This window comes from Mustela putorius, unplaced genomic scaffold (assembly GCF_011764305.1).
Source record: "Mustela putorius furo isolate JIRA1106 unplaced genomic scaffold, ASM1176430v1.1 tig00003853_pilon_pilon_pilon, whole genome shotgun sequence".
NCBI classification, from domain to species: Eukaryota; Metazoa; Chordata; class Mammalia; order Carnivora; family Mustelidae; genus Mustela; species Mustela putorius.
The window spans coordinates 23,665,280-23,685,891 of NW_025422005.1; the positions used below are offsets into that span (position 1 = coordinate 23,665,280).

Consider the following 20,612-nt stretch of genomic DNA (forward strand, 5'->3'; position numbering starts at 1 on the left):
AAAGTGTCCATCTATCATTTTGTTATCTAAAGAGTAAAGTTATTTTAATTGCTAAAGGAATTTAATTCTCACAGAAAGGCCTTCTAAAACAGACACAGGAAAAGTTGTTAGTATTACATGGAGTCAGTAATTTTAAAACATTTCAAAGTACAGATAAAATCCTACTAAAATGAACTCCACAGTGGCCATTCACTGAAAGGTTGTAACAGAAATTTTTATAGTAAGTATTTGTGTCCTTAAGCAAGTCAAAACCTCTTCTGAACTACTGTGCCATCTGTAACATGAGAGGGGTGGATTTAGGATCCCTAGGAGTTCATTCAGCTAAGACTACTCCATAAATATAGCAGAGAAAATGAAGGATCTGACATAAAAATGTTATCTAAAATACCTTTCCTCCCTGTAAGGTTCTAATCCGTGTATATGATGGTTACTATTGCTAAGTAGTTCTGGAGTACGTTTTCATCAAAAGAGGCTAGAATATTTGAGGCAGACATGGGTTTCTGAGTCAGACACAGTTCTACCGTAGGCTGTATACCTTGAGGTAAATTACTAAATTACCATATTGCTCTGAAACTCAGTTTCCTCATCTAGAGGATGAAGACAGTAACAGTACCTATACCTCATAGGGCTATTTTGAGTAGTAAATGATATAATGCACAAAACTGCTTATTGTAATGTTGGATACATACTAAGTGTTCAATAAATGTTAATTATTTTTATTATTAAAAATATGATGAACTGCTATGTAGAAAGGATATTGAAAAACTAGATAATTTCTAAAGTCTCCCCAAATTCCATAAATGTTCTTTTAAAAACCTGTTATAGTTAATTCAACCCAATTCAAACAAAGATTAGTAGGAGGATGATCCATATTCCAAACAAAGAAATAAACAGCCTTGGGTTAAGAGATGCCTTCAAAATGCTGTTCATTTATAACTGTACCGATCAATCAACCCAAAAAGTAGACCAAACTGCAGTCTTACCTCTGTGAATTTGTTGAGGGTAGCATTGGTAGGGTTGTGAGTTATCAGAAAACGCATGTTCTCATAGGAGATCTCCACAGGGGCTGGACGGTTCATTATGGCAAATAAAAAGTGTGAGCGTGCGTGTATGGGTGTGATGGGGGAAATGACCAAAAAAAAAAAAATCAATAAATCTTGAAATGTTTCACAGCAGAAAACATTAAAAAAGACCACTAAAATGCCTACTATCGATCAGTGTTTGCTCTATTCAACTTGTTTATTCTTTAAGAAGCTTCTCTCTTCAAGGTAAGCAGAAGTATTTAGAATCCACTTGAATCCAAATTCAACTTGGGCCTCAATGTCTGCAGATGGATACCTTCAGACTCCAAAAAAATCCAACTACATACAAAACTTAAGTAGCCTTTACTACATTTAGGCACTAGTGAGACAAGTTAAAAGTGTAGGTTGCTTTCCACTTTTGTTTACTTGATGCTTAATTTTACTGGAGTCATTAAAAGAAATATGCTTGTAATAAAAAAAAAAAAAAAAAAAGCCAACTATTTCTGAGGCCAGTCTTGGTGTCCAGAGTCTTCAAGGCAAGGTTAATTATGGCACATAGAACCCCCAAGCTCACTTGTCAGCGAAAACGCTGTGCTGAGCCTGGCAGAAGTCTGCCCTCACGCTCAGAATCGCCATAAATGTGCAACGTATATCCCAACGAAAAACCTAGAGGAGAAAAGCATAAGTAAAATGAACTGGAGACTGACAGCACAGTAAACATATTCACAGTCAAGAATACGTTCTCTATGAATCCAAAGACATCTGAAATGCCACCAATTCTTAATTACTGTCATCTACAAAGACAATGTTAAAAAGGTATACCAAGAATTTTAAAAGTCAGAAATTCAAAAGTATGATTTCTTTTTCAAAAGAGGGTTCAACAAAATTTCTGTATTCGTAAGAATATTTGTAACTCAAGTCATTTTTAAGTGACCTTATTTTCAAGTTCATTTATTTTATTTTTACTTGACAGAGATCACAAGTAGGCAGAGAGAGAGGGGGAAGCAGGCTCCCCACCTAGCAGAGAGCCCGAAGTGGGGCTCAATCCCAGAACCCTGAGACCACGACCTGAGCTGAAGGCAGAGGTTTTAACCCACTGAGCCACCCAGGCACCTCTTTCAAGCTCATTTAAAAGAGTTATTAGGGTTGCCTGGGTGGCTCAGTTGTTAAGTGTCTGCCTTAGGCTTGGGTCATGATCACAGTGTGCTGGGATCAAGCCTTGCACTGGGCTGCATGCTCAGCAGGAAGCCTGTTTCTCCCTCTCCCACTCCCCCCCGACCCAGGCCGCTTGTGTTCCCTCTCTGTCTCCCTGTCAAATACATAAATAAAATCTTCTAAAAAAAAGTTAAATTAAAAAAAAAAAGAGTTATTATTGGGGCGCCTGGGTGGCTCAGTGGCTTAAGACTCTGACTTCAGCTCAGGTCATGATCTCGGGGTCCTGGGATCGAGCCCCGCATCGGGCTCTCTGCTCAGTGGGGAGCCTGCTACCCCTCTCTCTCTCTCTGCCTGCCTCTCTGCCTACTTGTGAACTCTCTCTCCCTGTCAGATAAATAAATAAAATCTTAAAAAAAAAAAAAGTTATTAAAAGATCCTTAAAGAAAGCTTCCCTCCATAGACTCTTTTTTTTTTTTTTTTAAAGATTTTATTTATTTATTTGTCAGAGATAGAGCGCGAGCGAAAGCGAGCACAGGCAGACAGAGTGGAAGGCAGAGTCAGAGGGAGAAGCAGGCTCCCCGTGGAGCAAGGAGCCCGATGTGGGACTCGATCCCAGGACACTGGGATCATGACCTGAGCCGAAGGCAGCTGCTTAACCAACTGAGCCACCCAGGCGTCCCCCTCCATAGACTCTTCATAAAGCTCACAATGATTGCATTCTTCTGCTTTGATGGTTCAGTCCTTTACACAGACACTTTGCTTAAAATAACATACATCTATCTATAGGGGCACCTGGGTGGTTCTGTGGTTAACTGCCTCTGACTCAGGTCATGATCCCAGGTTCTGGGATTAAGCACTATGTCGGGCTCCCTGCTCATCGGGGAGCCTGCTTCTCCCTCTCCCTCTGCTGCTCTCCCTCTGTCAAGTAAATAAATAAAATCTTAAGAAAAAGAAAAGATACATCTGGTAAAAGGATAAAGGGTATTTACCAAAATTCCACTTTGAGGATTTAATTCTTTCTATCCAAAGGATATGCACTGGCCCCCCAATTATAACACCAGTCCATAAAGTGCTTTTGAAAAAAAATTTATTTTCCTTACAACTCTAAGTAGTTGTTACTACCTATAAGGGATGAAGAAAGAGAAGTGACTTTTCTAAGGTGAATATCTTCTGTTAATCAAAGGGTTTTTATTCTAATGTACAGTAATGCCTACTGCCTCAACTAATGCATAAATCCCATTCTCTCATTTCTAGTCCAGTTTACCTTTTTTTTTTCCCCCTGAAAGAGAGAGTAAAACAATCTCAAGAAAGCTTGAAGCCCAACACACAGCCTGATGTAGGGATCTATCTCACGACCCTGAGATCATGACATGAGCAGAAATCTAGCATCGGACACTCAACTGACTGAGTCACCCAGGCACTCCTAGTCCAGTTTACCTTTTTACTATTTCTCACATCACATCACTATCTCAAGAGTACAAAAGCACCTAAAGGTCATCGATTCAACACAGCATTCTCCTCCCCATACCAAAAACAAGGTGAGAAAGAAAAGTGGCAGAATTTTTTATATTATTTTGGGCCTGCTGTACTGAAACACAGTAATCTGTATAGTTATCTCAGTCAGAGAATCAACAAAATCATAAGTTGCTCTGAGGGCACCCTGGCTGGCTCAGTCGGTACAGCAAGCAACTCTTGATTCTGGTCATGAGTTTGAGCCCCATGTTGGGTGTAGAGATTACATAAATAAGTAAATCTTCATAAATAAATAAACAGATAGCTCTGGAAATAGGGACAACGTCTAAGTTCTTTCCCTTGTGTCTTCTCTAACCCACCAATAAGTGCTTATTTAGTAGTCTCTGAAAAGATGACTGTGACCAGATAGAAAAAGACATGAAAGGTAAGTACCACAGAACCATTTCAGGAGGAAACGAAAATACAATTAAGAATTTTAGGAAAAGGGGTGCCTGGGTGGCTCAGGAGCCTCTGCCTTTGGCTCAAGTCATGATCTCAGGGTTCTGGGATCAAGCCCTGCATCATCCGGCTCTCTGCTCAGCAGGGAGCCTGCTCCCTCCCCCCACCCCCGCCTCTCTCTGCCTGCCTCTCTGCCTACTTGTGATCTCTGTCAAATAAATAAATAATCTTTAAAAAAAAAAAAGGAAATTGTAAGAAAAAACCAAGGCCTACAAACTTTCAAGCCTATTCTATCCACAAGTCTTTTTATGATATTCTTATAACACTGTATTTTTAAAGTTACATACTTGTAACAATATTATCATGGACACAAGCACAAAACTCAAATGTTCCTAAAATACGAAAGATATGCAAGAAATTAGAAATTCAAAGCGGCATTCTAGGAACTTCAATACCTCAGCAGAAATTATACACTACAGTAAAATCATGAATCTTCTAATACTCAAACTAAGAAAAATAAAAATATATACCACCACTTTCCTAACTGTAATCCCAAAACAGGAACCTTAGATTACACATTTGATAGAGTACTCCTTGTACAGTCAAGGAATTGTAAAGCTAGGAGAAACTTAGAACAATGACTCTGACCTTTTAAAAAAAAAAAAAGAGGAGCACCTGGGTGGCTCAGTGGGTTAAAGCCTCTGCCTTCAGCTCAGGTCATGATCCCAGGGTCCTGGGATCGAGCCCCACATCGGGCTCTCTGCTTAGCAGGGAGCCTGCTTCCTCCTCTCTCTCTCTCTGCCTGCCTCTCTGCCTACTTGTGATCTCTGTCAAATAAATAAATAAAATTAAAAAAAAAAAAAAGAAAGAAAGAAAGAAAAGAAAACAGAAAAACAAAATGATGTTTGGGAGCAAGAGAGGTTAAAATGACTTAACTAAGACCACATCACTAATTAGTAGCAGATCAAAGACAGGAACCCAGGTCTCCTAACTCAATTAATTTTTCCTTCAATTTTGACTATGGAGGTATCCACATATTTTTCAGGTCATAATCTTTTTCATGTAACTCTAACTTTTCTTCAAATATTTGCTTGGATGTTGAACTGCAACTCTGTGACCTTAAATAAGGGGAGAAAAGATTATTAAAGTAACCACTCAAAGAACAATGGTTTGCATGCAGTGAAAAGCAAAATACAAGGAAATTCTAACCTGTTTGAATCCCTTTGGTTTAATGATGTTATCGCAGCTAATATGTGTGTCAGCTGAATAAAGGCACTGAAAGACCAGCTTTGTAGTGATGGCCAGTTTTGAAAGGTTACAGCTCTAGCATTAAGTTTTCTAGCTAGTCTCCAGTGTTTGTCCACTTAGCAAACAGAGCAAGTTTTATCCCATCTTATTCCTTTTGGAAGTACCACTTCCAAGGATAAGGATAATTCATTATTAGATTTTCAATTCTTAACAAACTTCAATTCTTTAAAAAAATAACAATTTTTCAATTCTTAACAAAAATAACAAAATCCCCAGCAAAGGAATTTCCACCAAATCAAACAGTATGTCCTATTAATGTTAAAAGATGTATGATAAAAACAAGCTTCTGGGGGCACCTGGGTGGCTCAGTTGGTTAAGCCGCTGCCTTCGGCTCAGGTCATGATCCCAGCGTCCTGGGATCGAGTCCCACATCGGGCTCCTTGCTCGGCAGGGAGCCTGCTTCTCCCTCTGTCTCTGCCTACCACTCTGTCTGCCTATGCTCACTCTCTCCGTCTCTCTCTCTGACAAATAAAAATAAAATCTTTAAAAAAAAAAAAAAAAAAAACAAGCTTCTGTTCCATCTCCCAGCCCCAAGAGTTCAACTACACATCAACAGTTAAATGCTCTTGCACCTGTCTATTCAGATGAACTAATGTTAATCGCGTAAGAGACATAAGAATACAAAGCAGTCTGTAAAAAAAAAACCCATAACCCACCACAGCTGGAAGGTACTAAAAATTACAAAGCCCTAAAGTTTAGCATAAACTCAGCATCTACACATCTTATAGGAAAATTTTCTTCTAAACCCATCTCTCTGACATTAAGTAATTTTATCTTTTATAGAACCTAACTTTTAAAATGTTGAATCTGGGACATTCCCATTTCCTATACAATAGTTGCATTTTTAACCAAAGAAGATAACTTCACTGCAGCATTAGAAGGAATGGTCTATGACAGAGAAATCCATTTAAATTAAGGAGAAGAAGGAAGGAGAAAGAGGAAATAGATGAAGAAAGGGGAAGCTGGAAGAGCAAGTGAGCAAGAGGCCAACTAAACTAAGACAATGTACTACCAGTAAGACTAAGTCAATAACACAACAGAGACTACTTTAAACTTTGAAGAGAGGTATGTCAGAATTTAAATATCCTATGTCAATACTCTAGTGCTAACATCTAAATGAAATGAGAATCAAATGCATGAAATAATATAATACCATCATTTAATCATGATTCTTAAAATGGAACATTATGCTGATGTTAAAAAGAATCAAACAGATCTGTAAGAAATATGGAAAGATGGCTAAGAGACTCTAATAACTGCAAAGAGCACATGATGGTATGAACAGTATATAGAGAAATATTTGTGAGTAATGTATAGCTTTCATACCCATCAACTATCTGGAAAGTTACAAAGAGGTAACTGGTTGTCAGGATGAAGGGGACCGGAGATGGAGGCCAGAAGCATGATTTACTTTATCATTATGCATCGCTTCTGAAATATTTTACTTTTCCCATGGACATGTATTACCTTTTTCTTTTTATTCCAGGGTGATAAAGCACCCTACAACGATTTACAATTTAACCATGTTCTCAAAAGTGCTATAACCACAGGATTATAAAGAGCCTTGAGAGAGCTAGTCACTCTTAGTCCCAGGCAGGCCTGTTCCTACACAATTCCAGACAGTTTTCTTCTTTGTTAAAGACATTAAATTACTGAGTAAAATTCAGGTTCTTCTTTGGCAACTGTAATTCTAAGTTCAACTATAAATACAGAGAATTTGAGGGCAACACAAACTTATTAAGCATCCTTTTAAAAATTCTGTCAATCCACTCACATCAAGTTTTCCACTGAAAAATTCTCTATTTCCGAGTTAAAGTAAATGATAAAATAAACTCTCTAATTTGATGGGTTATGCCAGGAGTCACCAAATTAAAACAGTACATTATAATATAAATACACAATAAAGAAGTCTAGATCTAAGAAAAAAATCTCAAAGCAAAGGTCTGGAAAAACAAGTAATCATACATTTACTGTTATTTTTCTTACCAGAAATTCTACAGGAAGTCATGCAAATTTGAGTCAGCTTGGTTTGTAGAAACAGGCAACATGAAAGCATTATACTGCATATACAGCTAAAACCTTGCAACAAGTTTTTCCTAAAACAAATTCACCTCACTTCAACAAAGACACCTGCACTTCTCTTAAATAAGTATGAATAACCTATCAAGAGTAAAGAATTCACTCTCGTGAAGAGTTAAAACATCTTCCTTACAATTTGGCTAATTAAGAATTTATTAATAATTCAAGTTATTTATTAGACACGTACTATGCATCCTAGTACTCTTTGAAGTGCAGTAAGAGCAGTAAAAGAAAATTCTCAGTAGGCAGAAAAAGATAAAATATGCCACTGTTAGGGAGAAAAATGCAAAGGAGGGGAAACTGCAGTGCCAGAAAGGAGAGGGCTTCTAATTTTAAATAAGGCTATCAGGAAAGGCCTCACTGAAAAAAAGTGACATTTTATCCAAGACCTGGGGGTGTGAGCCAAACAGATATTTGAAGGAGCATTCTAGGCAAAGGGATTAGCTGTTGCAAAGGTTATGAGGTGGGGCCATGCTTGGAGTGTTCTATGAACAACCCTCTCTTCCCCCTCTCTCTGTCAAATTAAAAAAAAAAAAAAAAAAGATAGACTTTAAGGTAAATTTGTCCACAAACTGGATATGGGGTCTATGAAAAGACTAAAGGCCCTGAGTAATTCTAAGAACCCTAACTTAATATTCAGAAATTATTCAAACAACAGATGAATAAAATCCTCACAACTATCAAGGAAGAAAAATAGGGAATTTATCTGTATAAGGGAATTTTATCTGTAAAGTACTACTGTATCTACTGCATTCTGACCATTTGAGGAAAAAATGTATCTTATAGACTTATTAAAATGATCTTAACTTTGCTAATTAATCTTCTAGTTAACTGGTCTCAAAATGAAAGCTACTCATCTTTCATAACTTACTCCCAAATTATCAGAGTTCTGTGGAAATAATAGTTCTACTCTTTTTGTTCATCCCTGTAGTTCCACTTATCAAACTAAAACTGTATACATCTGGCTCCTTGAATTTATTAGACAATTTAAATTAATGTTAATTCCCCTCCCCTACTATACAGTTCCAGGTAGCTGATAAGGATAGAGGTATCATTAAATTCTACACAAATTAGAGTCCAAAATATCTGTGAACAAGGTAAAAATAGCTTCTTTACTGCTAAAAAAAAAAAAGTTTCATAGTTACTCTCTTGGTTATTCCCACTTTTCTACTTCCTCATTTAAGGAGGGAACTTGAGAATCAAGTTCCAGTACAGAAATCAATAATCACTTATATAAAAAGAAATTATGACCTTGATTGTGGGAAAATACTGTAACATTTCAGAACCAGCATGATATACATGGCCTGCCACTCAGAAAGGAAAGGAAAACAATTAACCAACAATTGCACCTGCTTCTGAGAACAGTGACCGTTATAAGTCCTGTGGGCCCAGTTCCTACTCAAATGAAAAGGGAGTGGTTTTCAAATTCGTGTGTACCCTAGTGATTAGAAGTACTTGTCATTTTCTAGTAATTCCTACCTCTACAAATAACTGTAAGACAAAAATTGCATTAAATATTTTCATGCCACACTCGAAAATATTTATTTTCAATTCTGTACTGTTTCTCTAAAGATCAGCAATTCTCCAGTTGAATTTCTTGACCAAAAGTCTTATAAATAAAATTTCCCTTCCATAAATAAAATTTAAAAGAAGGTAACAGGACTATGGCTAATTTTCACTTTTTCTAAAAAAAATTATTCGAATACCAGTAATAACATTAAAAATCCTACCAGCACAATTCTAATATTGGGCATTAATCTTATTGAGTTCAAGTGAATTTTTAAAATATTAAGCTAAACATTTAGCTGTATTAAATTGATTCTATTCATTCACTCTTTTCATTTCCAGGCAAAGACATCATGGCTATCTCTCTTCGTGGGCTTTATGCTTAAAGATTTTGCTTTATGTGCACTTTAAGATTCCTAAGCCTCTTTATTGTAAAGTTTAAGCACATTATTTTCCTAAATAACTGTGGTAACCTCCTTTACATGATTAAAAACTATCTCATATTCAGCAACATTCCCATATAATTAAATTCTAATATTTGTTTTCTTCCTTTCTTCCATCCTTCTTTTAACCTCAAAAGGCTAAGTAATTTTCCCAGAGAACAATTTAAGTCTTAATCATTTTAATTTAGTTTCCAACATCACTATATATACATTAACCCAGAACCATTAAGTCAATTATTGCATTAATAAAGAAATGTTTTTGAGATTCTGAAATTCAATTGTAAAAAAGCAAATTCAGTAGTGAAAATCCAGAAAAAAAGAAAGAAAAGAATAGAAAAGAAAGGGGTGCCTGGGTGGCTCAGTCGTTAAACATCTGCCTCCCACTCAGGTTGTGATCCCAGCATCTTGGGATCCAGTCCCACTTCAGGCTCCCTGCTGGCCAGTACGTCAGCTTCTCCATCTCCCGCTTCCCCTGCTTGTATTCCCTCTCTCACTGTCTCTCTCTCTCTCTGTCAAATAAATAAATAATATCTTTTAAAAAAAAAAAAAAAGGAAAGGAAAGGAAAGAAAATCCAAAAGGACACCTGGATTCAACCTGTCAACACCACTTTGAAATATTTTCTGAGCTATATCAGGACAGTTAGAATGACTGTAACAGCTGTCCCTGAGGTTGCAAAATAGATACTTGGGAAAAGGTTATTTGAATCACCTTTCAAAATAACCTACAGCACAGGAGCAGCATGCAAAGTAAGAACTTCCAGGCTATTGTTAGCATTATTTAAAATACATGTTTTGGAGCTGAGCAGTTTATAGGTCAGCTTAACTCTTTCATTTCCCCAATTTGTCAAGTGTATTGAGCATTATTTAAAGGTCCTGTTCAAATATTCACCACCACCAAGGAGGGAAGGAAGCTCTCATTCCAAATTACATCTTGTCAGCATAAATTCTTTGTTTGAGCCCCAGAAATTTTTTTGCTGTTAGGGCATTTTGGTCCAAGTTTCCCCTAAAACCGGTTAAGTTACACTTCACTTCCTCTCCTAAACTTTTTATAAATCACATTGCACTTCACAGCCATCAAGTCAAGAACACAAATCATTCTATTTGGAGCTGCTAGTGGCCTTTTAAAATATATACTGTCTCGGGGCACCTGGGTGGCTCAGTGGGTTAAAGCCTCTGCCTTCAATTCAGCTCAGGTCATGTTCCCACATCGGGCTCTCTGCTCAGCGGGGAGCCTGCTTCCTCCTCTCTCTCTCTCCCTGCCTCTCTGCCGACTTGTGACCTCTATCTGTCAAATAAATAAATAAAATCTAAAAAATATATATATATACACTGTCTACCCACTAACTGTCCGATTTATTTTGATAAAACACAACATTCACAGTCTTTAAAACACATACAGTGAGAGCAGTTGTTTTACATTAAAACACACTGGGAAAGGTATGTCCTATGGTGAGTGCTGTGAAGAGTGTAAGCCTGATGATTCACATACCTGTACCCCTTGGGCAAATAATACATTATATGTTAATTAAAAAAAAAAAAAGAAAAGAAAAAAAAACCCACAAAAGTGAAGTTAAAATGGTAGAAATGGTGAAATACCTCTATAATGCCAAGTCAAGAGATAATTATTCTTTGCTCACCAGCTTAGTTCAACATGAATTCGCCTTTATTCTCTTCCCACTTAAAGAATGCAAAATTTAATCTTTCTTGTACTCTTCCTCCAAATGCTTAGTGAGATGGAGGACAATATGTCACCTCTGAATGATACTAAAATGCGGCACATCCAATCTTACAGCTAGCATTTGTGGAGCTCTTTGAGCATGCCATGCAAACACTATCCAGGATCAAGATACTAAAAGAATCCATGTGGGTGAAAAATATTTAATGAAGGACATTAAAATTTCATAATAATGCTATATACTTTGAAGACAAAAAATATGAGTAGAATGGAGTAGGATTAATTAGGACCTACGAGGAAAGGTAGAACTTTTATAGAGAAAGGAAAGGAGTCTTTGGTTAGAAAACTCTAGGAGGCCTTGACCATGCTGAGAATTTCAAACCAATTCAAATGCAATAAAAACTCTTAGGAATTTAAAAAGTATGAACAGTAATCAGGTAGCAATTCTTTGCTCAAAGATAGAAAACAAATATGCCACCTTGGTGGGCATCTTCTGATCAACTGAGCAGCTCCATAATTAACAAGCTGCACAAAAATAGACTCTCAACTTACTAACTCCTACCTCATAGGTGAATTTGTTTTCTAGCAAACACATGCGAATTTAACTAAATTCTACTTGCTGCTAACCTCCAAATGAAGATCTCATTTCACTAGAAAAACAATTCAGGACATAGTCTATGACTTAAATTTTAAGTGCTTCTCATCTAGAAAGACTGTTACTGGAATAATTTAAACCAATCACCAAAAGGAAACTTGTTTGCAACCACACATGTGGAATGAAGAGTAATGTCACTTAGAATCTATTGTTTCTCTATCACATCCTTCTCAATTTGCTGACAAATCCTGCCGATGACTCATATCCTTCTGCACTAACCAGTCACTCTGTTCCCTCATGATAGACTTTCACCAATAATGGAAAGTAGAAAACACATTAATTTGTTTTGCTACTAAAAACAATAAATATCAACATATGTAGATAGATCCAATTTACAGATACTGTGGTGATACAATCTAGTGAATGTCTCCTATAAAAGACTGCCAAAAAAAAAAGTTATGCTCAAATCGCAACTAAAACTAAGGCAACTACAAGAAAGCAGACTGATTGTGAATTTGAATTCCTGTCAAACGATACATTAGTTAAGAGCCAACATTTTTGACCACTGCAGAAATAAAAACACAAAGCAATTTATCTGATCTGCTAAAGCAAATATATCATGTGTGCATTTTATGCCAAAAGAATTAACATTTCCTGAGAAGAATGAAATTTCAACCCAAAAATACTATGAAAGGAATTAAATATCTCTAAAGGTAAAGACCATTCTAATCGTCAAAATATTTTTTCAAAACAGGCTCAACTAGCAAAGAAAGGGTCACAGAAGAGCTTAAAATTCTCTAGAGTTTAAAAAGGCAATGTTGTGCAATGTAAATATATATTCAAATGATGAGATTTAGTTTCTAGGCCACTTACAATGGAATGGATGCTGTGTCACAGAACCTATGGGTAAGAAATCAGTGCAGGCATACAAAAAACATTTGTATTGGGGTGCCTGGGTGGCTCAGTCAGTTAGGTGTCTGCCTTAGGCTAAGGTCATGATCCTGGGGTCCTGGGACTGAGCTCTGCATCAGGCTCCCTGCTAAGCCAGGAGTCTGCTTCTCCCTCTCCTTTTGCTCCTTCCTCCACTCGTGCACACATACTCTCTAATTAAAAAAAAAAAAAAAAAAATGTATTCAAATCATATAAAAACTATTGGTATAATATGTCTATTCCTCATAGTCATTTCTTCAGGAAAGATTTTGTACCCTGTCAGTCTATGCTGATTGAAGAGATAGTTCGGGGGAAACAACGTTAACACAGGCAGTGCAAAAGGGTCATTTTCTCACCTGGGTTCTGGTAACTCCACAGAGTAACTGTGAAAGTGGACAGAGCCTGCAGTGCTGTGAAGCTTCTTTCTTAGAGGTGCTAGAATAGTGACAGTTTCTGGTTTAGCCTAGACCTCTACAACTCCAAGAAGGGAAAAAAAAAAAATAACATGTAATATCTACTTGAGCTCTACACCAAGCAATTCTATAGGGCTGCAAGTCCCAAGACAGTGGCCAAAGGAGCTAGAAAATGTGGTTCAATCAATAAAACAAAAATAAAATAAAACAAAAGAAAAAGCTACCAGACACCTCTACACATATAATATCCCTAAAGATGAAAATGGATGAAAGTCTCTTCTAACGTTCCAGATTAACAGATTCAAATCACCACTTCCCAAAAAAATTTTAATTGCTGGTATCCACTGTTCACTAACAAACCCAAGGTACAAAATTATATGAAGTGCAACATCAGAGACTCTCACTTTATAAATTTAGCAAATTATCATCAGTTTCTATATAACCCAACTCGTGTCTTAAGAAAAATCTCAAAACAGCAACACTCCCAAAAGAACAAAAAAAAAGTATGCAAGTAACTGAAATATCTTAAAAAGAAAAAAACCTAAATTTCAGACAAAAAGGCCAACTTCTTTAATGTACACTTAACTCCTATAGAGTAACAAGAGTTAACTCAAAAATAAAGTTTAGCAAGAGATTTAAGTACCTTAACCCCCAAGGGAAAACTTTTTTTTTTTATCCACTGCCATCTATTTACTGATATCTTTAATCTGGATTTCAAAACCTAGAATTCACAAATTGATTCTGTAATCAATCTCCTTATCTGTACGAGTGAAAGTGCCACTTAGTCAAAGGATTATTATGAATTTTAAGTAAGAGGTTTTATGATTCAGCATTATAAGATTCTCAAGAAGGGAATGTTGAAACCTAAAGCATAATGATGGATTTCACAAGGTGTCCTAAGATCTCAAGATCTCTACCACTGCCCTATTCATAAATATAACTAAGTCTACCATGTTAAAATTTTGGATCTTGACTTCCAGTTGCTCAAAATTTTTAAAGATCTCCAACTTCTATAAGCAGTAGAGCCGATTATACAGCTTCTGAAGAAATCAAGCTAACTTGGATTTCACTCTAACTTAGGTTTTGCTCTTCCAAGAGTAACAACTAAAAATTTATGTATTGCTCTTCTGCATGTTATTTGTAAATGCTTTTTCTAGAGACTCTAATGGTCACCAATCCCACATTCCAAAAAAAAAAAAAAAAAAAAGGAACAGTACAAACCCTGTTAAGTAAACCTCTACTGAATTTAAACTTTACACGTCAAAATTCTACAACTACTACATACAGAAATGCCACCTTTAAAAGACAAAATGTTAGCGTAAGAGTTAAATCTTAAGAAAAATAAATATTTTACCTTGCTTCACACAAATGTCTTTTCAAGAAGATATAAATATAGGGCTTTCAAACTTTTTTAAAAAGTTATATGCAAAAGCATTCAAACATTTACTCTTCCCTAGTGCCACCAAAGTTCAATGATGTTATAAATGGTTTCTGCTTATAAATTTGGTTAGTTCAAATTAAATATTACTTGACTGACTCATGGAGGGAGTGGTTTGACTTTTGCTGTTCTGAGTCAGAATAGACCCAGTTCAGCAGTTCTAAACAATTTTTCATTTGTATAGGTGTCCTAAACGTTAGCTTTTTCCAGTTGCAAAATATAACAAACCGTTGCCTTAGTAGAAAGGTCTTAGTGGTAATAATAATTCGAATATGTAGTTCAATTTATAATTAACAAGTGCTTCTACATATATTTTCTCACTTGATCTTCACAATCTCCTAAGTATCTCATACTGCTGAACAGAAAGACTTCCACATAGGAGTGACAAGTCCTAGTTGACTCTTACCCCAATAAATAACACTCTTCCTCTCTCTCCCCCAAAATAAAAAACATAAAAGGCTGCTGGGTTTCTTTAATCAGACTCTCTTCTCCCAGACATATCCCAGGTGCCTCATAAAAGCTATGTCTCAAAGCACACACCCTGGGGCCCCAAGAGTTTCAAGGCAGAATCTCCACCCACATAAAAGCCTAGCTTAGGCCCCAAAGAGCCTCAAGTCAGCATCTCCTAAATGACCCCCTTGCCTCCAGCCATCTAGTCTTCTGCATTAAATTCAACATTTCTCATCTGTACGAGCTGCTAGGTCACTGTGTGGTTGAGAACCTCAAAGTGAGACAACCTACTGTGAGGGTGGTAATGGTAGAGTAGAAAAATCAAGGACTTTTGGAGTCATACAGACCTGGGTTTTTAATCCATTTCCAATTCTCACTATCTTATGACCTAGGACAAGTTACTTAAACTCTTTGAGCCCGTGTATCTCTTCATCTCATCACTGTAAATCACTGAGGCCTCATCACTGTATCCCAACTGCCTAGCAAATAGAAACCACTCAACATGTGGAAAGAAATGCAAACAAGGACCCCCTACCCCCTTTAGAGTAACTGCGAGAATTATACAGGGAGTGTATAAAAATGCCCAGTACGTAGGAGGCCTTTAATAATAATGAATCCAGGGACCTCTGCCTTCATCTCAGGCCATGATCCCAGAGTCCTGGGATCAAGCCCCGCAACGGGCTCTCTGCTCAGCGGGGAGCCTGCTTTCCTCTCTGTCTCTGCCTGCTTCTCAGCTTGCTTGTGATCTCTGTCTGTCAAATAAATAAATAAAATTTTTAAAAATTTAAAAAGAATAATAATGAATCCAGTCTCCCACTAAATATTAACAATAGTATTCACTATTTCTAAAAGCACAAAGCATGCTAATGATTGAAAAGGACATACTAAGAAAAACATAATTTCGGACTTCTAATTACACACCGATGTTTTGGTTCTATTATGTCTACTACCAAAATGACCACAGTCTTTGCTTATCCTACTGAAAGACTCCCAACTTCTAAGAACCTTCTCATCAGTAAAGTGTAAAATCCGTAACAAGGTACTTTTTATCAAGAGCCCCTAATTCCACAACACAGGAATCTGGCAAAACTCCGTAACAATATTGATTCACTACCCAATATGAAACAATTTTTTAAATGTCAAAGATTAGAATACTGGCAAACAACTTCTCACCATCTTCAACACAACGGCATGCTGGCAAGTGATTCTGAAGCCTTAAAAATGTGTCATCCTTAGCCTTAATTTCCTTTTGCATGCTGAACAAGGCATAACTTCATTCACTTCCTGTCTGAAACTACTCTGTAATACAGAGCACAGCAGCAAATAACTACCATATTCTAACTCAGCAGCAGTTGTAGTCTGGTGATTCCAGACAGACAAGCAAGCCTACAGTGATGCTTAGAACGGCTACACGCTTTTTATGTTTCTTGACAAACTCCAGGGAATAATAAACTAGCCTCTGGTTCTTCTTCATCATCAATGTTACATTATTTTTTTCTTAAGAGTTCTTTTCCAGAAGGGTAGAGAAGAGTTAGTATCTGATAAAAATTTTTTCTATCTACCTAACGATAAAATACCTTTCACCTGAAAAATTAGCAGTACTTTATAAAAGTCTATGCTTCTGAACACTCTAAGGGCAAGAGCCTAGGATCCTGGGCAATAGACAAGGTTCTTCTAATTAGCTCTCAGAGCGCCAGAGGACGATGGGATGGCCACCACGTCCCTGATAAATTTAGAAATTCCTATCGAAGCCATAAAACATAGGGAAAACATTTATCCTCCCTCTCCCCGAAAAGCATGACCTTTCTTTTAAAAATCCCAGAGCCAGAGGACTATAGTGCCCCTGGGATAAACTCCTATACCGTTTCCTCATAATGGAACCCAAGAAACCAGGGACACGACGCTCTTGGAAAGAACTCCCCAACCGAGGACCGCAGGGTTCACTATCGCCATACACAGCGATCACGATCACGGAGCGCCTCCAGGATGCCCGCTCACACACTGGACAATCGCAGGCACACCCTTTCCACGTTCCCTCATCTGCCATTCACCCCTCCCCAGCCTTCCTCTCTCACACGGCACTCATATTCCCCCCCACACACTCCCCCACTCTGCCCCATACACTCAACGCTCTCCCTCTCCCACCACCTCACTCTCCCCCATTTACCCCTCTCGCCCACGCGCACTGCCCCCCCACACCCCCACTGTCCTCTACACTCTGCTGGCACTCACACTGCCCCCGGACACGGCCCCCAACTCTCTCATCCACACACACCCCAACTCCGCCTTCTTTCATCCCTCATGCACACCCAGCCTCTCCCCAACTCACACTGTCCCCCTCAGGCACGCACATTCTTCCCCCTCAACACTCCACATTCTTCCACACGCACCGTCCCCCCTTCCTCACCCACCCCCGTTCTCCACGCTTCCCGGCCGCGCTCCCCCCGCCCCCGGCCCGACCCGGCCCTCCTTCCGGGGACGTGTCTCAGGCCTGCACTAATGGCTGCGGCGCCTCCCGCCCTCCCCTTCCCCGAGGCCCCGGGAGCCGGCGCGGGGGCCGCCCGGGAGGAGCGCACTCACGCTGGCGAGCTGGGGACTGGGCATTGAAGTCCGGCGGCGGCGGGAGCGAGGAGGCGCCTCTCTCCTCAGTCACCTCGGCGGCGGCGGCGGCGGCGGTAGCGGTGGCGGTGGCGGCGACGACTCCCCCCCAGCCTCGGCGCGCGACACCCGGCCCGGCCCGGCGGCGGCGGCGGCGCGTGTCCACGAGTCCGTCTTGCTGCTGCTGCTGCGGCCGCCGCTGCGTCTCCTGCTGCCGCCACTGGCCCCGCTGCCGCCGCTGCCCTGTGGCGTCGCCTCGCGCAGTGCCCGGCCGCCGCTGCCGCTCCAGCCGCTACCGGACGGACGACGGTTACAGCCCTGCCGATCGCGCCGCCGCCACCACCGCTGCGCGCGCAGCCGGAACCAGCTCCCGCCGCCGCCCCTCAGGGGGCGCTGCGGGGCGCGGCGCGCGCGCCCACTGGCCCGCCCCCCGAGCCCGCGGACTGGCTGGCTTGCCGGCTCGCGGGGCGGTTGGGCCCGCCCACCTGCCCCGCGGGGTGCTGACCTACTGCCCTCGGCGCCTCCCCCGCTCCTCCTCGTGGTTCGTTCCTCTCCTCACTCCCGGCTGCGGAAGGCGCGTCCATGTGACCGGGAAGGGGGGGGCGGAACGTGGCCATAGGAGTCGTTCGCCCACGCCGCGGCCCCCTCATCCCATCCGCACCAGGGCAGAGGCGAGGGCCAGCGGCCGCGACGTAACCTGCAAGGTCGAAGGGCTTTTTCCCGCATCCCGAGCCGTGAAGCCTGAGGCCAGATCTTGATGGGACTGGGCGGCGACCGAGCCCTTTGCTCGGGGATTTCCAGCTCAGAAGTGACAACCAGGGCAGCTCAGTTCTTGGCTGCCCTTCCTCGAGGCCCCAAATAAATAGCATGCGTGCATGCGTCTGCAATTCTGCAATTACGAAGATTGTTTCTGCGCCTCTCCCGGTCCCATCCCCGCGCGACACACACACACATACACACACACACACCCCTATGAACCCTTTCTGACAGTCCAAATTTCAAACTTCCGGTACGTAGCATCTTGGGCAAGTAAGTTATTTCCTCTCTCTTAGTACTCTAAATTATTAAATGGAAATAGTTACCAGCTACTTCATGAGGCTCTTTTCACGTATCAATGATAGAATGTATGAGAAATGCCTGATAAAGAGAAAATCCTGAATTTAAAGTTTTCCAACCTAATCTCCCCTTTAACGACAGAGATTATCCTTGAGATTCCAGTATTCTCTCTAGCATTTGGAAGGTGACCAGAAATTCTTTAATTCTTTGTCAGACCACAAGTTTTTAGTTTCGGTTTGGAAAATGTGGTCACTGGTGAGTTTGGGAGACTCGTCTGGGCCATTGACTGGTCTGACAGCAGCCAGAAAGAGGCACGGGAGGCTGGCTTGGGAGGAAGAGGGGAGGCTCACCCATGAGAGTTGGTGGGGGGGTGGCTAACTCTTCCCTAACCACCCTAGGAAGTCAACCTGCCCAGAACCAACCCCTATTGAGAAAGGGCTCCTGCCCCTTGGGCTGCTTCTCCTCCGGGAGGACCACGCACATGTTCATTTGGCCCTGTGGGAAGAAGCAATGGTCAGTAGGCATCATTAGGCTGTCCCCACAAGGTAGACCTGGGGCATTGCTCCTGACCAGAAGGCTTCTATTAGAGCTTAGCAGTAAAAAGAAAGGTCTTATGTATGACTCAGCCACATGGAGCCACAGAACAGAACCCAAGATGTTCACCACCAGCAGGTGGCCCAGGAGAGGGTATTCCAGGGCAAGGCTGGCTGGCAGGACTGTGTGGGAGTTGAGAGGCCCTGAAAGGAGGGGCTGCAGATCAGAATCAAGGCCGTTGGATGAGGAGCACTGGGCTCAGCTGCTGCCTGCGTTCTGCCTGCCTCCAGCAGGCAGCATTTTCCACTTCCTGGAAGCACAGACTTGAAACAGAAAACTACATCCTCCGCAAAACTTTTTTGAGTCTCCTGGTCACTGGTTCTTCCACTAAAGTCTAAAAACACCTTACGCAATCAGCTATCCTAGCACTCATCACAGTGTATTATAAATGCCTATTTTCATGATTCTTCCCTCCTTAGACTGACCTACTTGGGGCAACCTAGTACATGGCTGAACAAATGAATCAATCTTCCCTCATCTAGCTCTCAGCCGGGCCCTAAAATGTCAGTAAATAATACAATAACAACAGAAGGAAAGCAATAATGGCCATGAAAGCGGCTACCAATTACTAAGCAAGCATCTACACTATTCTAAATCCTGCAAGCTGTTTCAAAATGTATTATGAAGTTTACTCTTCAAATTAACCTTCAAAATAAACTTCAAAATAAGGAAGGTATTCTCACCTTCATCTTAAAGGGGATTGGAAGTTCAGAGAGATTAAGTGGCAGACCCAGGATTCAGTACAGGTGTCTGCCTCTAAAGCCCGAATAAGCATAATGTTAGTCTCTAACTCCAATCAATAACAGGTTTCTCTCAGAGTGGGCTGGAACCCCTTCTGAGATGTTGGAAACAGCACCCCACCCCACCCCGGCCGCCAGCTGAAAGCTAAAGCCCTGAGACCATGACACCACCATACCTCCAGGTCAGCAGGGAAATGCTCTAACCTCTGTCATAAATGACCTCACCCAGATGGTTTCCCAGGGAAGACTCCACAACTCAAAACACATCAGGAACTGGGCTGCAGGCCCCTTAGTATGGTGCAAACCTCCCATGGTAGTGAGTTTCATACATAAGTGCCCCAAGTTTATCCAGTGCCTTTGCTGAAACCTTCAATTGCCATTAACTTATTAATCTTCCCAGTGCCCCTGTGAGGCAAAGCTGGCAGTATTCTGGGCCAATTTTATAGAGCATTAGCTTCTTGAGAGCAGGAGCTATGTGAGCCACACACAGGAGTTAGAAGAAATGGTAATGGTGATGTGGCAAAGAAATGGAGACTCTTGAAGAAGTGGTTTTAGACAGAGGTGGGGACACAAACCAGTGCCTGGTTCCCACCCTGGGACTCTAGACTGTTTCATCTGGCATCCTTGCATTGCTTTTGAGTTCCTGGTTAGCCTTGGGAAGTTACTTCTTCTAGTCTCAATTTCCCCATCTATAAAAAG

The 20,612-nt window shown here is 40.5% G+C and overlaps 1 protein-coding gene across 2 annotated transcripts in view; it reads right to left on the bottom strand.

Moving 5' to 3' along the window:
• PTP4A2 (protein tyrosine phosphatase 4A2) overlaps nt 1-17,642 on the bottom strand; it is a 30,104-nt gene extending 12,462 nt beyond the window's left edge. Inside the window, exons 1-3 of one of the 2 annotated variants that reach the window (XM_045064105.1) lie at nt 17,506-17,641; nt 12,981-13,095; nt 984-1,688 (exon numbers count right to left, since the gene is read on the bottom strand). In XM_045064105.1, coding sequence (XP_044920040.1) covers nt 984-1,079 — 96 coding nt within the window. In that variant the 5' untranslated portion in view covers nt 1,080-1,688; nt 12,981-13,095; nt 17,506-17,641. Of the gene's footprint in view, nt 1-983; nt 1,689-12,980; nt 13,096-17,505 lie in introns of both variants that reach the window. The other variant, XM_045064104.1, reaches the window with a different exon arrangement.
• Nucleotides 17,643-20,612: the final 2,970 nt, after the last annotated feature.